General features: G+C 43.7%; 1 protein-coding gene across 1 annotated transcript in view; it reads right to left on the bottom strand.

Moving 5' to 3' along the window:
• The window catches only part of LOC307238512 (collagen alpha-1(XI) chain-like), a 93883-nt gene that overhangs the window by 26819 nt on the left and 52208 nt on the right, over nt 1–14856 (bottom strand). Inside the window, exons 32-45 of the mRNA XM_080011518.1 lie at nt 14120–14173; nt 12898–12942; nt 12700–12753; nt 12350–12394; nt 12029–12082; nt 11809–11862; nt 10922–10975; nt 10634–10741; nt 8161–8250; nt 5618–5671; nt 2837–2944; nt 2552–2659; nt 1930–1983; nt 1330–1383 (exon numbers count right to left, since the gene is read on the bottom strand). Of these exons, the coding sequence (XP_079867644.1) occupies nt 1330–1383; nt 1930–1983; nt 2552–2659; nt 2837–2944; nt 5618–5671; nt 8161–8250; nt 10634–10741; nt 10922–10975; nt 11809–11862; nt 12029–12082; nt 12350–12394; nt 12700–12753; nt 12898–12942; nt 14120–14173 (936 nt within the window). The remainder of the gene's footprint in view (nt 1–1329; nt 1384–1929; nt 1984–2551; nt 2660–2836; nt 2945–5617; nt 5672–8160; nt 8251–10633; nt 10742–10921; nt 10976–11808; nt 11863–12028; nt 12083–12349; nt 12395–12699; nt 12754–12897; nt 12943–14119; nt 14174–14856) is intronic.

Here is a 14856-nt window from a genome sequence, read left to right as displayed (position 1 = left end):
TATGTCACGTTGTTCCAAGTTATCCCTGCCTGAGTTGTGGATTTAGAGAGGATAATTAAATCCTTCATTCGCATAATATGTTTTGGCTGAGCTCAGAAGTCTAACCCTAACCTTACGCTGAACCCCAACCCTAACCCTAACCCTAACCCTACCTCATCCTAACCCAAACCCTTTGGGCTACTCTTAGACAATTGGATGGCAATAGAGGCACATAATTAATTTCCCTTCACGTGCTCTGCCTGAAACAATCAACACTGAACATAAGAGTGAACCAGAGACTATGGTATGTAAATGGTGCAATATAGACAATTTTGGGACGGACATGATTTTGTGCAGCTCATCTTTGCCTGCATCAAGGAAACATCCAGTCTGCAACAGGTCTCCTGAAGCATTTTATTGTTCTGCTGTTTGCCAATTGCCTGCTAAAACTTTGACCACAACTTCCGTCCACCACACACTTCGTCGACGGAAAACTGTCTTATTTTTCATTCATCAGGAGCCGACCAAATCAAAACATTAGCTAGTTGCTATGCGCTTTATATCAGCTAGCTAGCCGGGTTGCTAAACCAAGTGACAATAATCTGTCAGCCAAAGAACAAAACCCCTGACACTATGCAGTGAGAATAAAAGATGCCATTTGGCATTCGGTAACTCATTTTGTACGATCGTTTATTTTGAACAAATGGCTTGGCAAAAGCCAAATGGCATTTTGTTCAATAGACTGAGTTTAATCAATCTCTACTCAGGGCGAGTGGAGGGGATTCTTTACCCGTTATATAACTGAGAACCGATTCTAGAATTGGAAAGTGTTCAAGCTACCACGTAGCCGTGAGTTGGATTTGCTCGACACAGTAAAACACGAAGAATCTCGGCAATGAAAAAAATCTTGGGAGTTCTGGCGAAATCTCGTAGAAATAAGATGACTTGAAGGAACTGTGCCTCCGAAGGACATGGTTGCGATTGCCCCATAATAGATTCTGAGGCTAATCATCGAAAATGACCGAAAATAAATGTTTCTTAAAAAGTACTGGAGACTACCTTCAAACGCGTGCCCTATGCCACAGGTTTATCAAAGCGAAAAGTACTGCCTGCCAAAAGCTTTTCAACTCTTGTTTCCGATAGTCAAACACAGAGTAGAACTTATTCTACTCTGTGTTTGAAATCAAAGGATGTATTTGCTTCAGAGGCCTTCCTTGTTGTCCAATACCGTTAGAAATACAGTCGACAACGTTTGAGGAGAAGATCGTTGAAATAAATATCAAACCAAACCACAGCAAAGACCGAAGACAACTTTTCCTATGTTGTGAAGAACAAGCAAAGGCAACTCACTGCTGGACCCGGGGCTCCGATCACACCTTGGATGCCGCTTGGTCCCGGAGGCCCCTGTGGACAGGCAGGATAACACAGTTAGAGCAGAACAACACATCGCAAGCTGGAGTGTAAGGTGTGTGCCATGCATTTTGAACAGCTCATTTAGTTTCATTTGACGGTGTGCCATTATTCTGGCCCACTGATGAACACACAAAATGCATATTTTTTTTAATGAATGAAGTACTTCCTCAAGTACAGACAAAAGCATTTTTAGATGGGAAAGAGCATTGATGTTTACTTTGATACTAAATTAACCTATCTACCACAACCATCTATAATACCAATTGGCTACTTCATAAAAAAAAAAATTGCGACAGCACCCCGGTTAATATTTAATGTGCTGCAGGCTGTGTTGTACGCCATTAGCGGACAATACGTTGTCTTCCCCTACTTCTTTCCATTTGTTTGAGGACTCAGCCTGCTGGGTGAGTTAAGACCCTGTCTCCGCACATCTGCAGCATTTAAATCCCATCGCGTCAGATTCACCATCATTTCACCCTAAAAAGACAAAGATGAGGAGAGGAGACGGAGACGGAGAGCGAGGAAACAGCTACTCACCAGTTCACCCTTGTCTCCTTTGCCGCCCTTCTGGCCCGGCCCGCCAACCTCTCCCTGGGGCGGGAAATCAAAACCAAACATCAAAATCACATCTCCCACAATCCCCCTGCCATGATTAGTCCATCCGATTTCTTCAAAATGTCACCTTTGGCCGTGATTCGACGATAAATGATTTTCAGGAGATTCCCGTCTGATCGGCCCACGGATCTCAAGCAAATGTTTTTCAATAAATTGATAGCTTTGGCTTCCCACTTCCCCTTCACACTGGAACCATCATTGACAGGTGACGTGTTATGGTGCATGCCCGGGAATTAAAAACGCAAAAAGTAGCTGGTGTATGTATAAGTACATCAGCAATGGACATGCTATTTACTGGCCTCATGCCACATTGATTTGCATAATTGAGTTGAGATTGAGATGTTTTCTGAATAACTTCAGGTTGTTCATAAGCTACCGACTTATTTGGGACAATCTCTACCCTTGTAGGCCTTGGTTAGCACATGGTATCCATGTTTGGTTCTGCATTGACTTTTACCATTTTAGATACCCTTGACATTATGATCATTTTGTAAAGAGAACATTTTAAGAGAGTATCACATGCTATCACAATATATATAATCACCTTGTCGCCGTCCTCTCCAGGGGGTCCCTGAGGGCCGGCGGGACCTGGGAGACCCACAGGACCTTGGATACCATCACGACCGGCTGGACCCATTGGACCTTTCTCACCCTAAGCAGAGCGTTAAAAGCACATAAATAGTCAATGGAAAAAGCCATTTAGAGCTACTTTTAGAGCTACTTTTAGAGCTACTGCTCTAAATTCCAAATTATCTGTATTTGGCTGAAATCATCCCAGTCTCATATCTGGATAAAGCAAAGGAGAGAGTGTTAGCGAAAGACTACTTACCGGTCCTCCCTTTTCTCCAGCGGGGCCAGGGGGCCCCTGGGGGCCGTTGCGTCCCATCAGACCAATGGGACCTCCAGGGCCGGCGGGTCCTCTCTCTCCAGGAGAACCCTGTTTTTATTCACAAACACAAGTACTAGTCAAGCACAGGGCAACTTTTGGCAGTAAATTACATGGACATCCTCCAATACATCTAACTAGAACCTATCCAATTAGATCCCATTAGACAAAACCAAAACCTATCCCATTATATCACATTAGAACCATCTAGAACCTATCCTATTATGTCCTATTATAGCAAACAAGACCCTATTCCATTATGTCCTACTATAACTACGTAGAACCATCTACAGTATTATGTCCTGTAATTGCAATATCACAGCCTGATTAGGTTTTGTTTTGTTTGGGTTTTAGTTTGATGAAATCATATTGGCATATTCAGTCAAATCAAACCTCTTTTTTATGAGCTCCCCGGGAAAAGTAAAAACTATTCCGTCCTCAGGGGCGGCTTCACGGCCTCCCTGGGACGCCTGATGAAGGAGCTCTTATCTGGTAATAGGATTCCGCTGCTTACAGTGACTGCCGCCCGCCTGCCAAGGCCTGGTGGAAGGTCTCGCTTTTCATTTCGGCAAAAGTCGGCCTCATTACCTTTGTATTTACTACGTCCGGGACGTGCACTCGCACAGGGGTGTGCACGTGGAGGCGGGGCCAAAAGCCAACGGCTGACATTTTTGAGCCACCGGCCCCATTATTACCTCGTTCACCCAACCCAAGACAGAATGGGATTCCTTGCAAAAACGCACATGCGCGCACACACACACTCACACACACACTCACACACACACACACACTCACACACACACACACACACGCACACACACACGCACACACACACACACACACAGCTCCAGCCTGCCGATCTGGATGGCAGCATACGCATGGCTGCATACATGCACACGCGCGCGCGCGCACACACACACACACACACACACACACACACACACACACACACACACACACACACACACACACACACACACACACACACACACACACACACCCAAAGTCCTGTGATGCCTGTTTCCTTTCCTACATTCATCCTTTGTTCATTTCCTCCACCACCCTTCTCCTCTCTCACTCTTTCAGACATACACTACACACCCATTTAAACACAATTCTCTGAGAGGACTGTAAAAAAAGCACACACGCACACACACACACACACACACACACACGCACACGCACACGCACACGCACACGCACACACACACACACACACACACACAGACACACACAGTTTTCCCGCAGCTCCGCACCAGCTCAATCACTGTCAGGGAAATCGATGGAGGAAAATACCAGCTCTCTGGTGTGCATGGGCATTGTACACAGATCTCTCTCTCTCTCTCTCTCTCTCTCGTCTTTTTTCTGTTTCTATTTATTTTTGTTCCTCCGAAAACAGTCTATCAACCACAGCCGATGGCCCCCGCCTTCCAAAAAACTCCCTCTGTCTTATTACACTGGAAACACCTTCGCTCCTTCACTCTCCTAATCCCACCCAGGCTTCCAGTCTTCCAGTCTTTCAGTCTTCCAGTCTTTCATCACCACCTCTGCATATCCGCACTCATCAAATCTCCTCCCTCCTTCTGTCACCGTGCAAAGAATGGAGGGTGAACAAAATGTCAGAGGAGGATTTCAAAGCCGCCTGTCGGTTGCTCAGGCTTATAAAACAGCAGATTTCGGGAGAAAAGGCCGCGGGGAAACTTTCCCTTCCCCTCCTCACCCGCTCGCTCACTCCTTTATGGACGGGTCCTTTGTCAACGAGGTCACAAACTAAGCAAGGACAAAACGCCATATTGTGGAAAAACACGCGGCCCTTGAAAACAACTCCTTGACTGTGAGAACCTTGAGTGATATAAGAGGCGTGAGGTGCCACAACAAAGAGCACTTTGATCAATTTTAAAAAAGAGCACCCTCAGAGGTGTTTGGGTACAAAGTAATGGCCGTGCGTGAAACCCGCGAGAAGTTTCCGTCAGACCGATGCGGTATGTCAGAATCACAGTCACAGTGGCTCAGTGAATTTATTCAGCCAGGTGCGTTGACATATATGAGGAATTTGTCACGGTGATTGTTGGTGCGTGTCTACAGGTGATCAGCGTTTGAAAAAGCTTGACAGTCTGAGAGAACATACAAATAGAACAGTTTAATAAAATAATATTTTTTTAAAAGTTATTTTTTTATTTTAATTACATTTTTTATTAAATAAAAATATATATTGCAAAGAATCACACTTTGTATATTCTGTATATATATATATATTGTAAATATGTGGCTATTTCTGCTATGTGTTTTTGGCTATTGCTGTATATTTGGCAATGTTTATCTTCATCCATTAATTTAACTAGTGCTGTTCAGCTTTTTTATGCTTTTTATGCAAATTCCTCGTCCATGAAAATGTACTTGGCTGAGTGAATACGATTTATTTAAAACAATATTTAAATAGACTTAGCAGTTTTCAAAGTGCCACATGTGGTTTCTAACAGCAGATGACGCGGTGTGGGATCCGTCCAGATTACGATGATGTATTACCGTAATTAGGGGATTTTGCAGCTTTTGCAGATGACTGCACAGTTCTAGCAGCCAACTCGCCTTTCTATCATTATCATTTATACCCTTTCTGGTGCCTCCTTGCAGTCCATCCGATTCAGTTTTCTAAAGAGAACGAGAACATTTCCTCTCTGCTTGTTGCGTCGGGAAGCAAGGTAACCACGGTAACAGGATACTTACAATGGGGCCTGGGGGGCCCTGGGGTCCTTCTCCGCCCTTTAAGCCACCTGGACCCTGGAAGCAGAGCACAGGAGAGGGGGTTAGATCTTACTCGCTATGGCTCAAGGTTGTTCAAAATGCACCAGTCACAGATGTTGAATGGGCTTTCCAGTGGTTATGTTTGCGTATGAGTGTGTGTGTACATGTGTGTGAATATGTGTGTGTGTGTGTGTGTGTGTGTGTGTGTATGTGTGTGTGTAGATGCACACACAATGCTGTCTATGGCCGTTGAGTGGTTGGCGAGTACAAACACAACACAAAATGACAACGATATGATAATAATAACATACCATAAAAATAAAAATAATAGAAAAATTGCAAAGGGCTAAATATTAACAGTAAAACCCAGCATTAACCACCGATTTTTTCATGTATCTATCTATCTATCTATCTATCTATCTATCTATCATTTTTTTGTTATTAATGTATGTATTTATTAAATCGTCATGTTATTGTGCGAAACACAATTTGGGTGATAATTGACGCCTATCCTGATCAACGACTGCAACTCGTCCCGACGATGAGAGTATATTTCTTTTCTGTGCCTCCCTCATGCCGCGTATGCACTCTGATCAATCGGGAGGCTCTAGAGTCCACCTCGTTAATCCTAAAAGACCCCCGTAAATAACATGTCGTCATAGAGAACATCTAGGACCCCCGGCCCAGATGGGAGTCAAACCCCCAACATCGCTGCGCCTTTTTTCAGACCCTCGACTGAACGACAACGTCCGGCGCTGAACGACTGTGTACGCAGCTAAAGCGGCATATGGAGAGTGCCGTTTGCCAGCGGCAGTAAAGATTTTCATTATAATAACTAATTTACGGGCTTCGGCCAAGCCAGGGAGGAGCGCAGGCTGCCAGGCGGAGGCCCACCCCGTCACCCCCACCCCGTCACCCCCGCCCACCTCCCCTACTGCCCCTCCCCCCTCGCCCTGCATTAGGAGGCTGGGAGGGTCCTGCCGCTCGGCAGGCACACAAAAAGTTATTTATTGGCTCATATATTGCTACTGTGCCTCTCTGCGAGATTGACCACTGCTGGGATGTGTGTGTGTGTGTGTGTGTGTGTGTGTGTGTGTGTCTGCATGTACCTCCAATACAGAATAACAAACTATTCTGGTATGTGTTTGTTTATGAAATCAATGTGTGTGTGTGTGTGTTTGTATAGGTGTGTGTGTGTGTGTGTGTGCAATTGTGATTGCAAGCACATCCAACAGAGGCGACGTGTGTCTACTTGCTTGATATGTTTTGTAATGTATGTTTTTGTGTGTGTGTGTGTGCGCGCGCGCGAGAGTGTGCATGTGTGCGGTTATTCATAAGGAAGCAAAGGGTTGGCTGAGCTCTTGTAATGTTGAATGATGTGGTCTAATATAAACTGATACAAAAGCATTCATTTTCTGTAGTTGAGAATTAAAGTTGCGATATCAATAAAATAATGATAAAACCATCAATGATCGACAAGTTAAACGCTCTCAATGTAAAATCCATAGCTTCTCCAACTGACTGCAACTGCAAGGGAAACAAACGTATCCTCTTATCCTCTTATTTAAAGAAGAGGGGAAAAAAACTGCATCCTGATTTTAAATTCAAATTTTTTTTCTCCCCAAGTATTTTAGTTTTATATAGTTATATAGTTTATATAGTTTATATAGTTTTTCTCACACAGCGCCTCCCACTTGCGGTGGTTTCCCCTCGGTCGGCACAGCCTAAAGCTCAGCCGGTTAAAGTGAGTCCGCAGCGAAGTCCCGCGTCTGGAAATGGATCATGAAACTTTTCCCACTTCCTTCTCCTGCGTTAAAAAACCATCACGGCCTGCCGGCGCCATTTCTTCGAGAGCCCGACTTGCTCCGCCCCGATGGATCCGGAGGACTTCATAAAGCCGTGGCTCCTCCTCCATATGACAACCATCATCATCATCATCATCATCATCATCAACATGATCATGATCATCATCATCATCATCAGACAAACGATGATAAAGATTCTCAATATGGGGTCTATTAGTATTTTAATCCTCCCTGTATCCTAAAAAAACCTGCTTCCATGGCGACCGCTACCTTTCTGCCGGGCCCGCTGCCAGGACTGGCATTTGGTTTAACAGCAGGTAGTTAGCTTGGTGATTAGGGTTTTTGAGGCTGCGCTAAACTTAGCGTGGGTGTGTGCACGGTATGTGGTATGACACATGAGTCGTGTGGTGTGTAGTGTGTGTGTGTGTGTGTGTGTGCGTGTGTGCGTGTGTGCGTGTGTGTGTGTGTGTGTAGGTTGTGTGAGTTATACTGTAGGTTTATCTGAGTCTGAATGGTCTCTTTGTCCATTTGATGATTTTTGTCTGCGTTTGTATGTGTGTGTGTGTGTGTGTGTGTGTGTGTGTGTGTGTAGGTTGTTTTAGTTATACTGTGGGTTTATCTGAGTCTCAATGGAAGTGTCTCTGTCCATATGAGTGTTTTTGTCTGCGTTTGTGTGTGTGCGTGTGTGTGTGTGTGTGTGTGTGTATTTGTCTGTCCTACCATGGCTCCTGGGAGGCCCCTGGCACCCTGGAAGCCTCTCAAGCCTGCAGGACCTGCCTTCCCAGAATGCCCTTGGGGGCCTGGATCACCCTACAGAGGGAGACAAACAGCACCATCAGCTCATGTGACGGCTCCAAACATGATCTATCAAAAAGGAAATTTACTTTTTTGCAAAAAAAAAAAATGCTGACGACTAGGTAAAATAATGGCAGAAAGTCTGGATAAAAAGGTATCGCGACCCTTGCTAAAAGCCTCGTCCACATTGTGTGTGTTTTTTTTTATTTCAATCGTCTGCGACAATGGAAATAAATTTGCAGACAGACGGAGTTTTGTGCTACTCCACACTCCAGAATGTAACTCCCCGTGAGATTATCCTGAGAGGAGAAATCTACTGCGATATTTTTACACCGAAACAAACGAGGATGCCGTACAGATTTTCGGCACGCATGCGCCGGGGGATTTCGGAAGGACTCGACCCCCGATGAAATCAAACATGTTTGATTGAATCGCGACCCGGCCGACTGGGATGGCGCAGAGACAGATCGGAGTCTTTCGCTCACGCGCACAGATCTGATGACAGCTACGATTGTACAGTGCGACTACACTGCACTGACTACACCCTGGACTACCACGACTCAGCACCGGCACCGGATTATACCACATAATGGGGGGAAACGGGGGTGGGTTCTTTTTTTCTTTCTTTTTTTTGTGAATTAATACAAGACACAATAATAAGATGATCCGATGACGTATTTGTTAAATACGATCCACAAATGTCTCACTTTAGAAATGACATTAAGAGCCGAGCCAATGGTGAGACTTTGCACTCTATGTTAAATTAAATTGAAATATACTGTATTTGTCTGTATAGAGTTGTGTAATTATTTATCAACCATGCTATTTCATTAGTAGTGTGTTATTTTTGTTATACAACTAGGAAAGTTATTTATCACTATGACAAAAACTTAAAAAATGTTGTTTCACATTATTAAGGTTTTTATACCAAATGTAATGTAAAATGGTATGGTATGGTATGGTATTCTGGAAATTAAAAGGTTTAGTATAATTATGTTGAATAATTTATGTGATATATGTGCAGACTACAGATGTTAACTTAGAATTTTCTGACTGACCGATAGCTGACCGTTAACCGATCATTTACCACTATCCAACAATGGTCAATGGACAATATTAAAATATAGGGACATTGTCCCCCGAAAAAAAAATAAAAAAATGAGGGGCTTTTTTTATTGGACTTTACAAATTATAATTATAAATAAGGTGAATCATAAATATATTCTTATATGCGAACACAGCTCTCCGTGTGAAATCCCCCATATGTTTAATGCACTCCATGCAGTTTCTCCAGGAGTCCTTGAACATATCATGGAAGACGGTCAATGACGATGACTAAACAATGATGATTGTCTTCATATTTTATAACCTGCTGTAACTTTCACCAGCAAAAAAAATAAAAATACAACAACATATATTTTAATTTATCATTTGCGGTGATGGGGTAATGAGCCCAACCCCGCGGTGACGCGGTTTTTTTATTATTTAAAACATGTATTACTGTTTAACTGATCGTATAAATCGGTCAAAAATTGTCGGTTAAATGGTTATTATTATTATGATTATGATTATTATAAATATTATTATTATTAACATGCCAAACTAAAAAGATGACACTAAATTCCCATCACTAGCGGAGATCGCGGAGGCAGAGATGAGTGAGCAGTACACACTCATCGTGTGGCCGCAAACAATAGCGATAGACTTTATCGGTATTATCGCTATTATCGGCAACGTTCTTTTGCCATAATATCTGGCGTAGACCTTCTCATCAAAAAACATTTTCCATAACACCTGAAAGTGGGGGGACAAAAGATCCTGGAGCCCCCCTTTTCTGGTGCCCATGCAACTCATCTTGATCCCAAATCGTTGCCAAATCGGTCTTGAAAATCCGTACTGTGGCCCTAGCCACAGGTACCACCCAATTATATGGAGAGGGTGATTAACAAAAAGTGACAGAGCTAGGTAATGAAATTGACCAGGGCTTCGAAACGTTATACAGCAGGACTTAAAAAGCATCCTTGACAAGGGTTTGATTGCGGCAGTTTTTGGCTCCAATTTTCTCAAACACAATCACTCAGAGACTTTTCACAAAATTGCTGTGATGAAGTCAATCAGAGGCCAAGACCTTATTTATGCTACCTCCATTATTTTCCTTTGCAATATTCAGTGTTTAAAACAAAGAGAAAAGGTTTACCTGAGAAAAAAATGCTGTCTTCTAATGTCTACCTGACATACAGGCTTGAAAATGACTCTAAACTTTGTGAGCTTGGTGAGGTACAATAGATCATTTTATTTTTAACGCAATGAATTTGGACCCCTCATTGCAATAGGAGAGAGCTGTTTCTGAACTGTAGTGAATTCACCCGCTGAGAAACCCAATTAAAGGCAAGTTTACCTTTCCACCTTCTTTGCCAGCGGCTCCGGGTAGACCTTGCTCTCCGGGTGGACCAGGGGAGCCCGGGTGTCCTCTCTCTCCACTAGGGCCTGTCTCTCCTGTGGGGCCCTAGTCAGGAAAAACAGTGAGATATCATCAGCAAATCATGGGAGCTGCTCAGGTTCAGCGATGGGTAACCATCCGCCATAGAAAAATCTACCTTTGGCGGTTTGACATGCTGTGAAGTCATCCGGACTTCCGAAAAGTTCAGAAATCTCAGAAAATGTTTTGACAATAAGAGTTGTGTACCTGGGGCCCGACCACACCGCCTGGTCCTGGTGGTCCGGTCTTTCCTTGGAAACCCTGAGAAGAAGAACACATTGAGATAGTGTTAGCCATATACGTTGTATAGTGTCTTTAATTGACTGAAGCTAAGTGTATGTATTGTGAGAATGTTTATTTTTGCTAGAAAAATGTATTTTTTTGTGGTAGATAGCAAAGTATTCCCATATCATTGTTCTTAGGAACCTTACGTTTGTGGAAAAATGAAGGACTTTATCATATGTTTACTTATACAGATGTCATCCGGTACACCAATTGAGTTCCCCTTATTGAGATCATCTGCATCATCATTTAGCAGATGCTTTTGTCCGAAGCGACTTACAATTATTGTGTGTCTTGCTTATAGTGTCTTGCTTGAGGACCCTTCAGCATACAATGGTTCAAACTAGCAACCTTTGAATTACTAGAGGACCCACTCTACCTCCCCCCAATACAGTAATTCTAAGATAAGATGAGTGAAATCAAACATAATTCTAACATGGACTTATATAGATTTATATGAAGATTTGTCACTGAAAGTCCCTTATTGTCTCTATTTCCAAAGGCCATGTACATCTAGAGGTGTAGAGGACTGGCTGCAGAGGTGCCGTTCCCTGAATCACCAAGGGACCTGAAAGATTGGTGGCATCATGCTTCATTGCGATAAATTAATTTATCTAGCGCCATTTCTGGTACCAGAACTGTTTCCTAGCTTTGGTTAAGAAGTGTGTACACGACTGTGGCAACCTTCTTGGCCTTTAGGACCATTTCTGAGACAACTCTGAAAGGGTTAGTGTTAGGGCCAAGCTTTTTAGGTGATTAAAGGAGTCGAACAACGGTACATCATGCTGCCGTGGACAGAATGGCTCACTCACTGTCTCTCCTCTCTGTCCTGGGTGTCCGGGCAGTCCATCCTTTCCAGGCGGGCCCTGACAGGTGAACAGGTAGATGGTTAATAACAAGACCCCGCCAGGCATCGACTCTCAAACTGTTGTCCCATATTTTAAGTTGTTAAAGTTTCATCTAGCAAACGAGGGTGAGCTGGTTCAAACAACTGGGGCAAAAACTCTGAGTGTTTTGGAGTGTTCTACTTACGTTTGGTCCTTTGGGTCCTGGGAAGCCAACTGGTCCCTGTGGGCCTTGAGGTCCCTTGGGTGAAACAAGGCAAAGAACATTAGTGAAGAAGTACTTACTATTAGTGTTGCTGTTTTGTTTCATTCTGCATTGGGTTGGGTGAGAAACACAACAATATCTAAGAAGTTAAACCAAAGTGAAAACTTCTTCTGAAACTTCAGTTTTAATTCTTGCTCCTAGCATGATGATGATCACTGGATAGAGTTCACAGTTGTCCTTTTGACCTTATCGACAACAAGTGAAGTCAAGTGGAGACTGCAACAAACTGTACAATATACGCACCCTCTCCCCAGGTCCGCCAGGAGGTCCATCGCTTCCGGAGGTTCCCTGGAGAGGTAGAAAATAGAAAGTGGATGGTAAGTGTGAAAAGAGATAGAGAAGACATAGAAAGTGCTCGACAAGCTTTCTAGACTAAGTAGTCTTCTGTTTTCTGTTTGCCTGCTCCAGTATCTTATCACCTTTCTTTTGCATGTGAGGACGCTTACAAACGTCATTGTGCTGCCGGCCTTAAATGGGATATAAGATGCTATAGTCTACTAAAATATCTACTGTATGCATTTATCATCCACCTGTTATCATCAACAACAAGTAAACAAGCGAATATCGTCTCAGTGTAGTTCCTGGCACCTCACCTTGGCACCGGGTTTTCCAGTGGGTCCTCTGGCACCACGTCCACCACGTGGACCCTATATCGACCCAAACAACAAACGCAAAAAAAAAACCCAGCAACTTAATATTGTGTAAAGGAATAATTATTAATGTCAAATTGATTAATTGATTTGAAAACGATAAATCATTGGCGCAGGAATCAGACGTCTGAATATCTCTACCGTTGGCCCGCGTTGCCCTCTTGGCCCAGATTTCCCAGCAATACCCTGAAAAAAGGAAGATAACAGATAACATTTGATCTTGATTTAATGCAGAAGAATTCTCGCCCAAAGATAGCATCAGCTACTTTGAAAGAATACATTTTAAAAACAATATAAGTTCCCCCCCTCCCCTCTCTCTCTCTCTCTCTCGCTCTCTCTCTCTCTCTCACGACTGAACTCTATCCTATAAAACTATCGCCAGGAAACACAATGAACCGCCAGAGCGGACGCCTATGCTTTGGGGACCTTTTCTGAGTTGAGGATCAAGTGGAATTGTCCCTTTGAGCAGAAAAAAGAAAAGAAAATGGTGTCTGTAAGTGGTTTCCCAGAGGCACTTGACAGGGTGAACTACAGCAGCTGTCAGCTGTGGCGAGCTGCCGGTCCAGAGTTGTCGGCCCCTGGACCCGTGTCCGGTAGCACAGAACGGCTTGTCTCATCTCGTCCATCCTCCCTCTCCACCTTTACCGCTCTAGCTCTTCATCCCCGCTATCTGCAATCCCTCTCTTTCCTCTTTAGGCGCCTCCCTCGCTCTCTGAGTGACTCATTCGGGAGTCACTCATCTCTGATTTGACTTCCAAAAATTCCCCAATACTCACGTAGAGCGTAAGTTTTATGTGTATTGTGTCACTATCCTAGGTTTACACTGGTATAGTTGCATTAAAGGACCAGTGTGGAAAGTTCAGTTCCATCTAGCGGTGAGGTTGCAGATTGCAACTAACTGAAGACCACCCCCCCCCCCCTTCCAAGTGTGGAGGAGAACCTACGGAGGCCGCAAAACTCGCGAAAAATGCAAAAGGCCCTCTCTAAAGCCAGTGTTTGGTTTATCCGTTCTGGGCTACTGTTTAAACATGGCGGTGCAACAGTACGGCTCCATCAAAGAGGACCCTTTCCCTATGACGATATATAAAGGGCTTATTCTAAGGAAACAGAACGATCCTTTAAATTCATTATAAAAAGATGCAATTAAACATCAACGACAACTTCCCGTTATTTACAGGTCTATGCTTTCATTTTTTGTTTCAGACAAATTCAAACTGTCTCTGACTCTTTTCACTCTTTCGACACCCGCCTCTTCATGACACACTACTGGGACCTTTTCAAACAAGGCCCACTGCTGGAATGGAGAGAACAGAGGGAATGAGAGTTTAAAGGGCGGAGGAAGAATAATGACAAGGTGGCTTACCCTCGTTCCCTTCTCTCCATTTGATCCTGGGAATCCATTGAAGCCGTTGGAACCCTGCAGGTACGAGGGAAGCAAAGAAAGAAAAAGACAGACAACCGGAAGAAAAGATGGGCAAAAAGTGTGGTGAGAGAGGGTCAGTGGGAAAGGAAACATAAAAAAGAGGCAGAGACGGACAGAAAGAGACAGAGACAGACAGAAAGAGGATAAGACACAGTTATCTCTGACCTGGGAATAAAAATACAAAAAAATACACTAGAGGATCCCAGTAGTCTTTTTTTGAATTTAGCATCATGTTCACCAAGACCACCAATAGGCATTGGGTCATGGGGTCTCCTCATGGAGTTATGTGGTCTTCTCATGGGGTCTTCTCATGGGGTCGTGGGGTACTCTCATGGGTTCTTCTCATGGGGTCATGATATTTTCTCATGGGTTCATGGGGTCATGGTATATTCTCATGGTGTCTTCTCATGGGTTTATGGGGTATTCTCATTGGGTCTTCTCATGGGTTCATGGGGAATCTTATGGGCTATTCTGATGAGGTCTCATGGGGTCTTCTCATGGTTTCATGGTGTCTTCTCATGGGGTCTTCTCATGGGCTCTCCTCATGTGGTCATGGTGTCTTCTCATGGGGTCATGGGTTATCTGCACTCCAGTGACCATCAATTATCAATCACAAAATTGAGGATTCTTCCTGTTGGTACAGTAAGCCCTGTTGAACACACCAACCTCGCTGTTCA

This window comes from Zeus faber, assembly GCF_960531495.2.
Source record: "Zeus faber genome assembly, chromosome: 12".
NCBI lineage: Eukaryota > Metazoa > Chordata > Actinopteri > Zeiformes > Zeidae > Zeus > Zeus faber.
The sequence above is the reverse complement of the archived record's forward strand: the minus strand, read 5'-3'. Positions and strand labels throughout refer to the sequence as shown.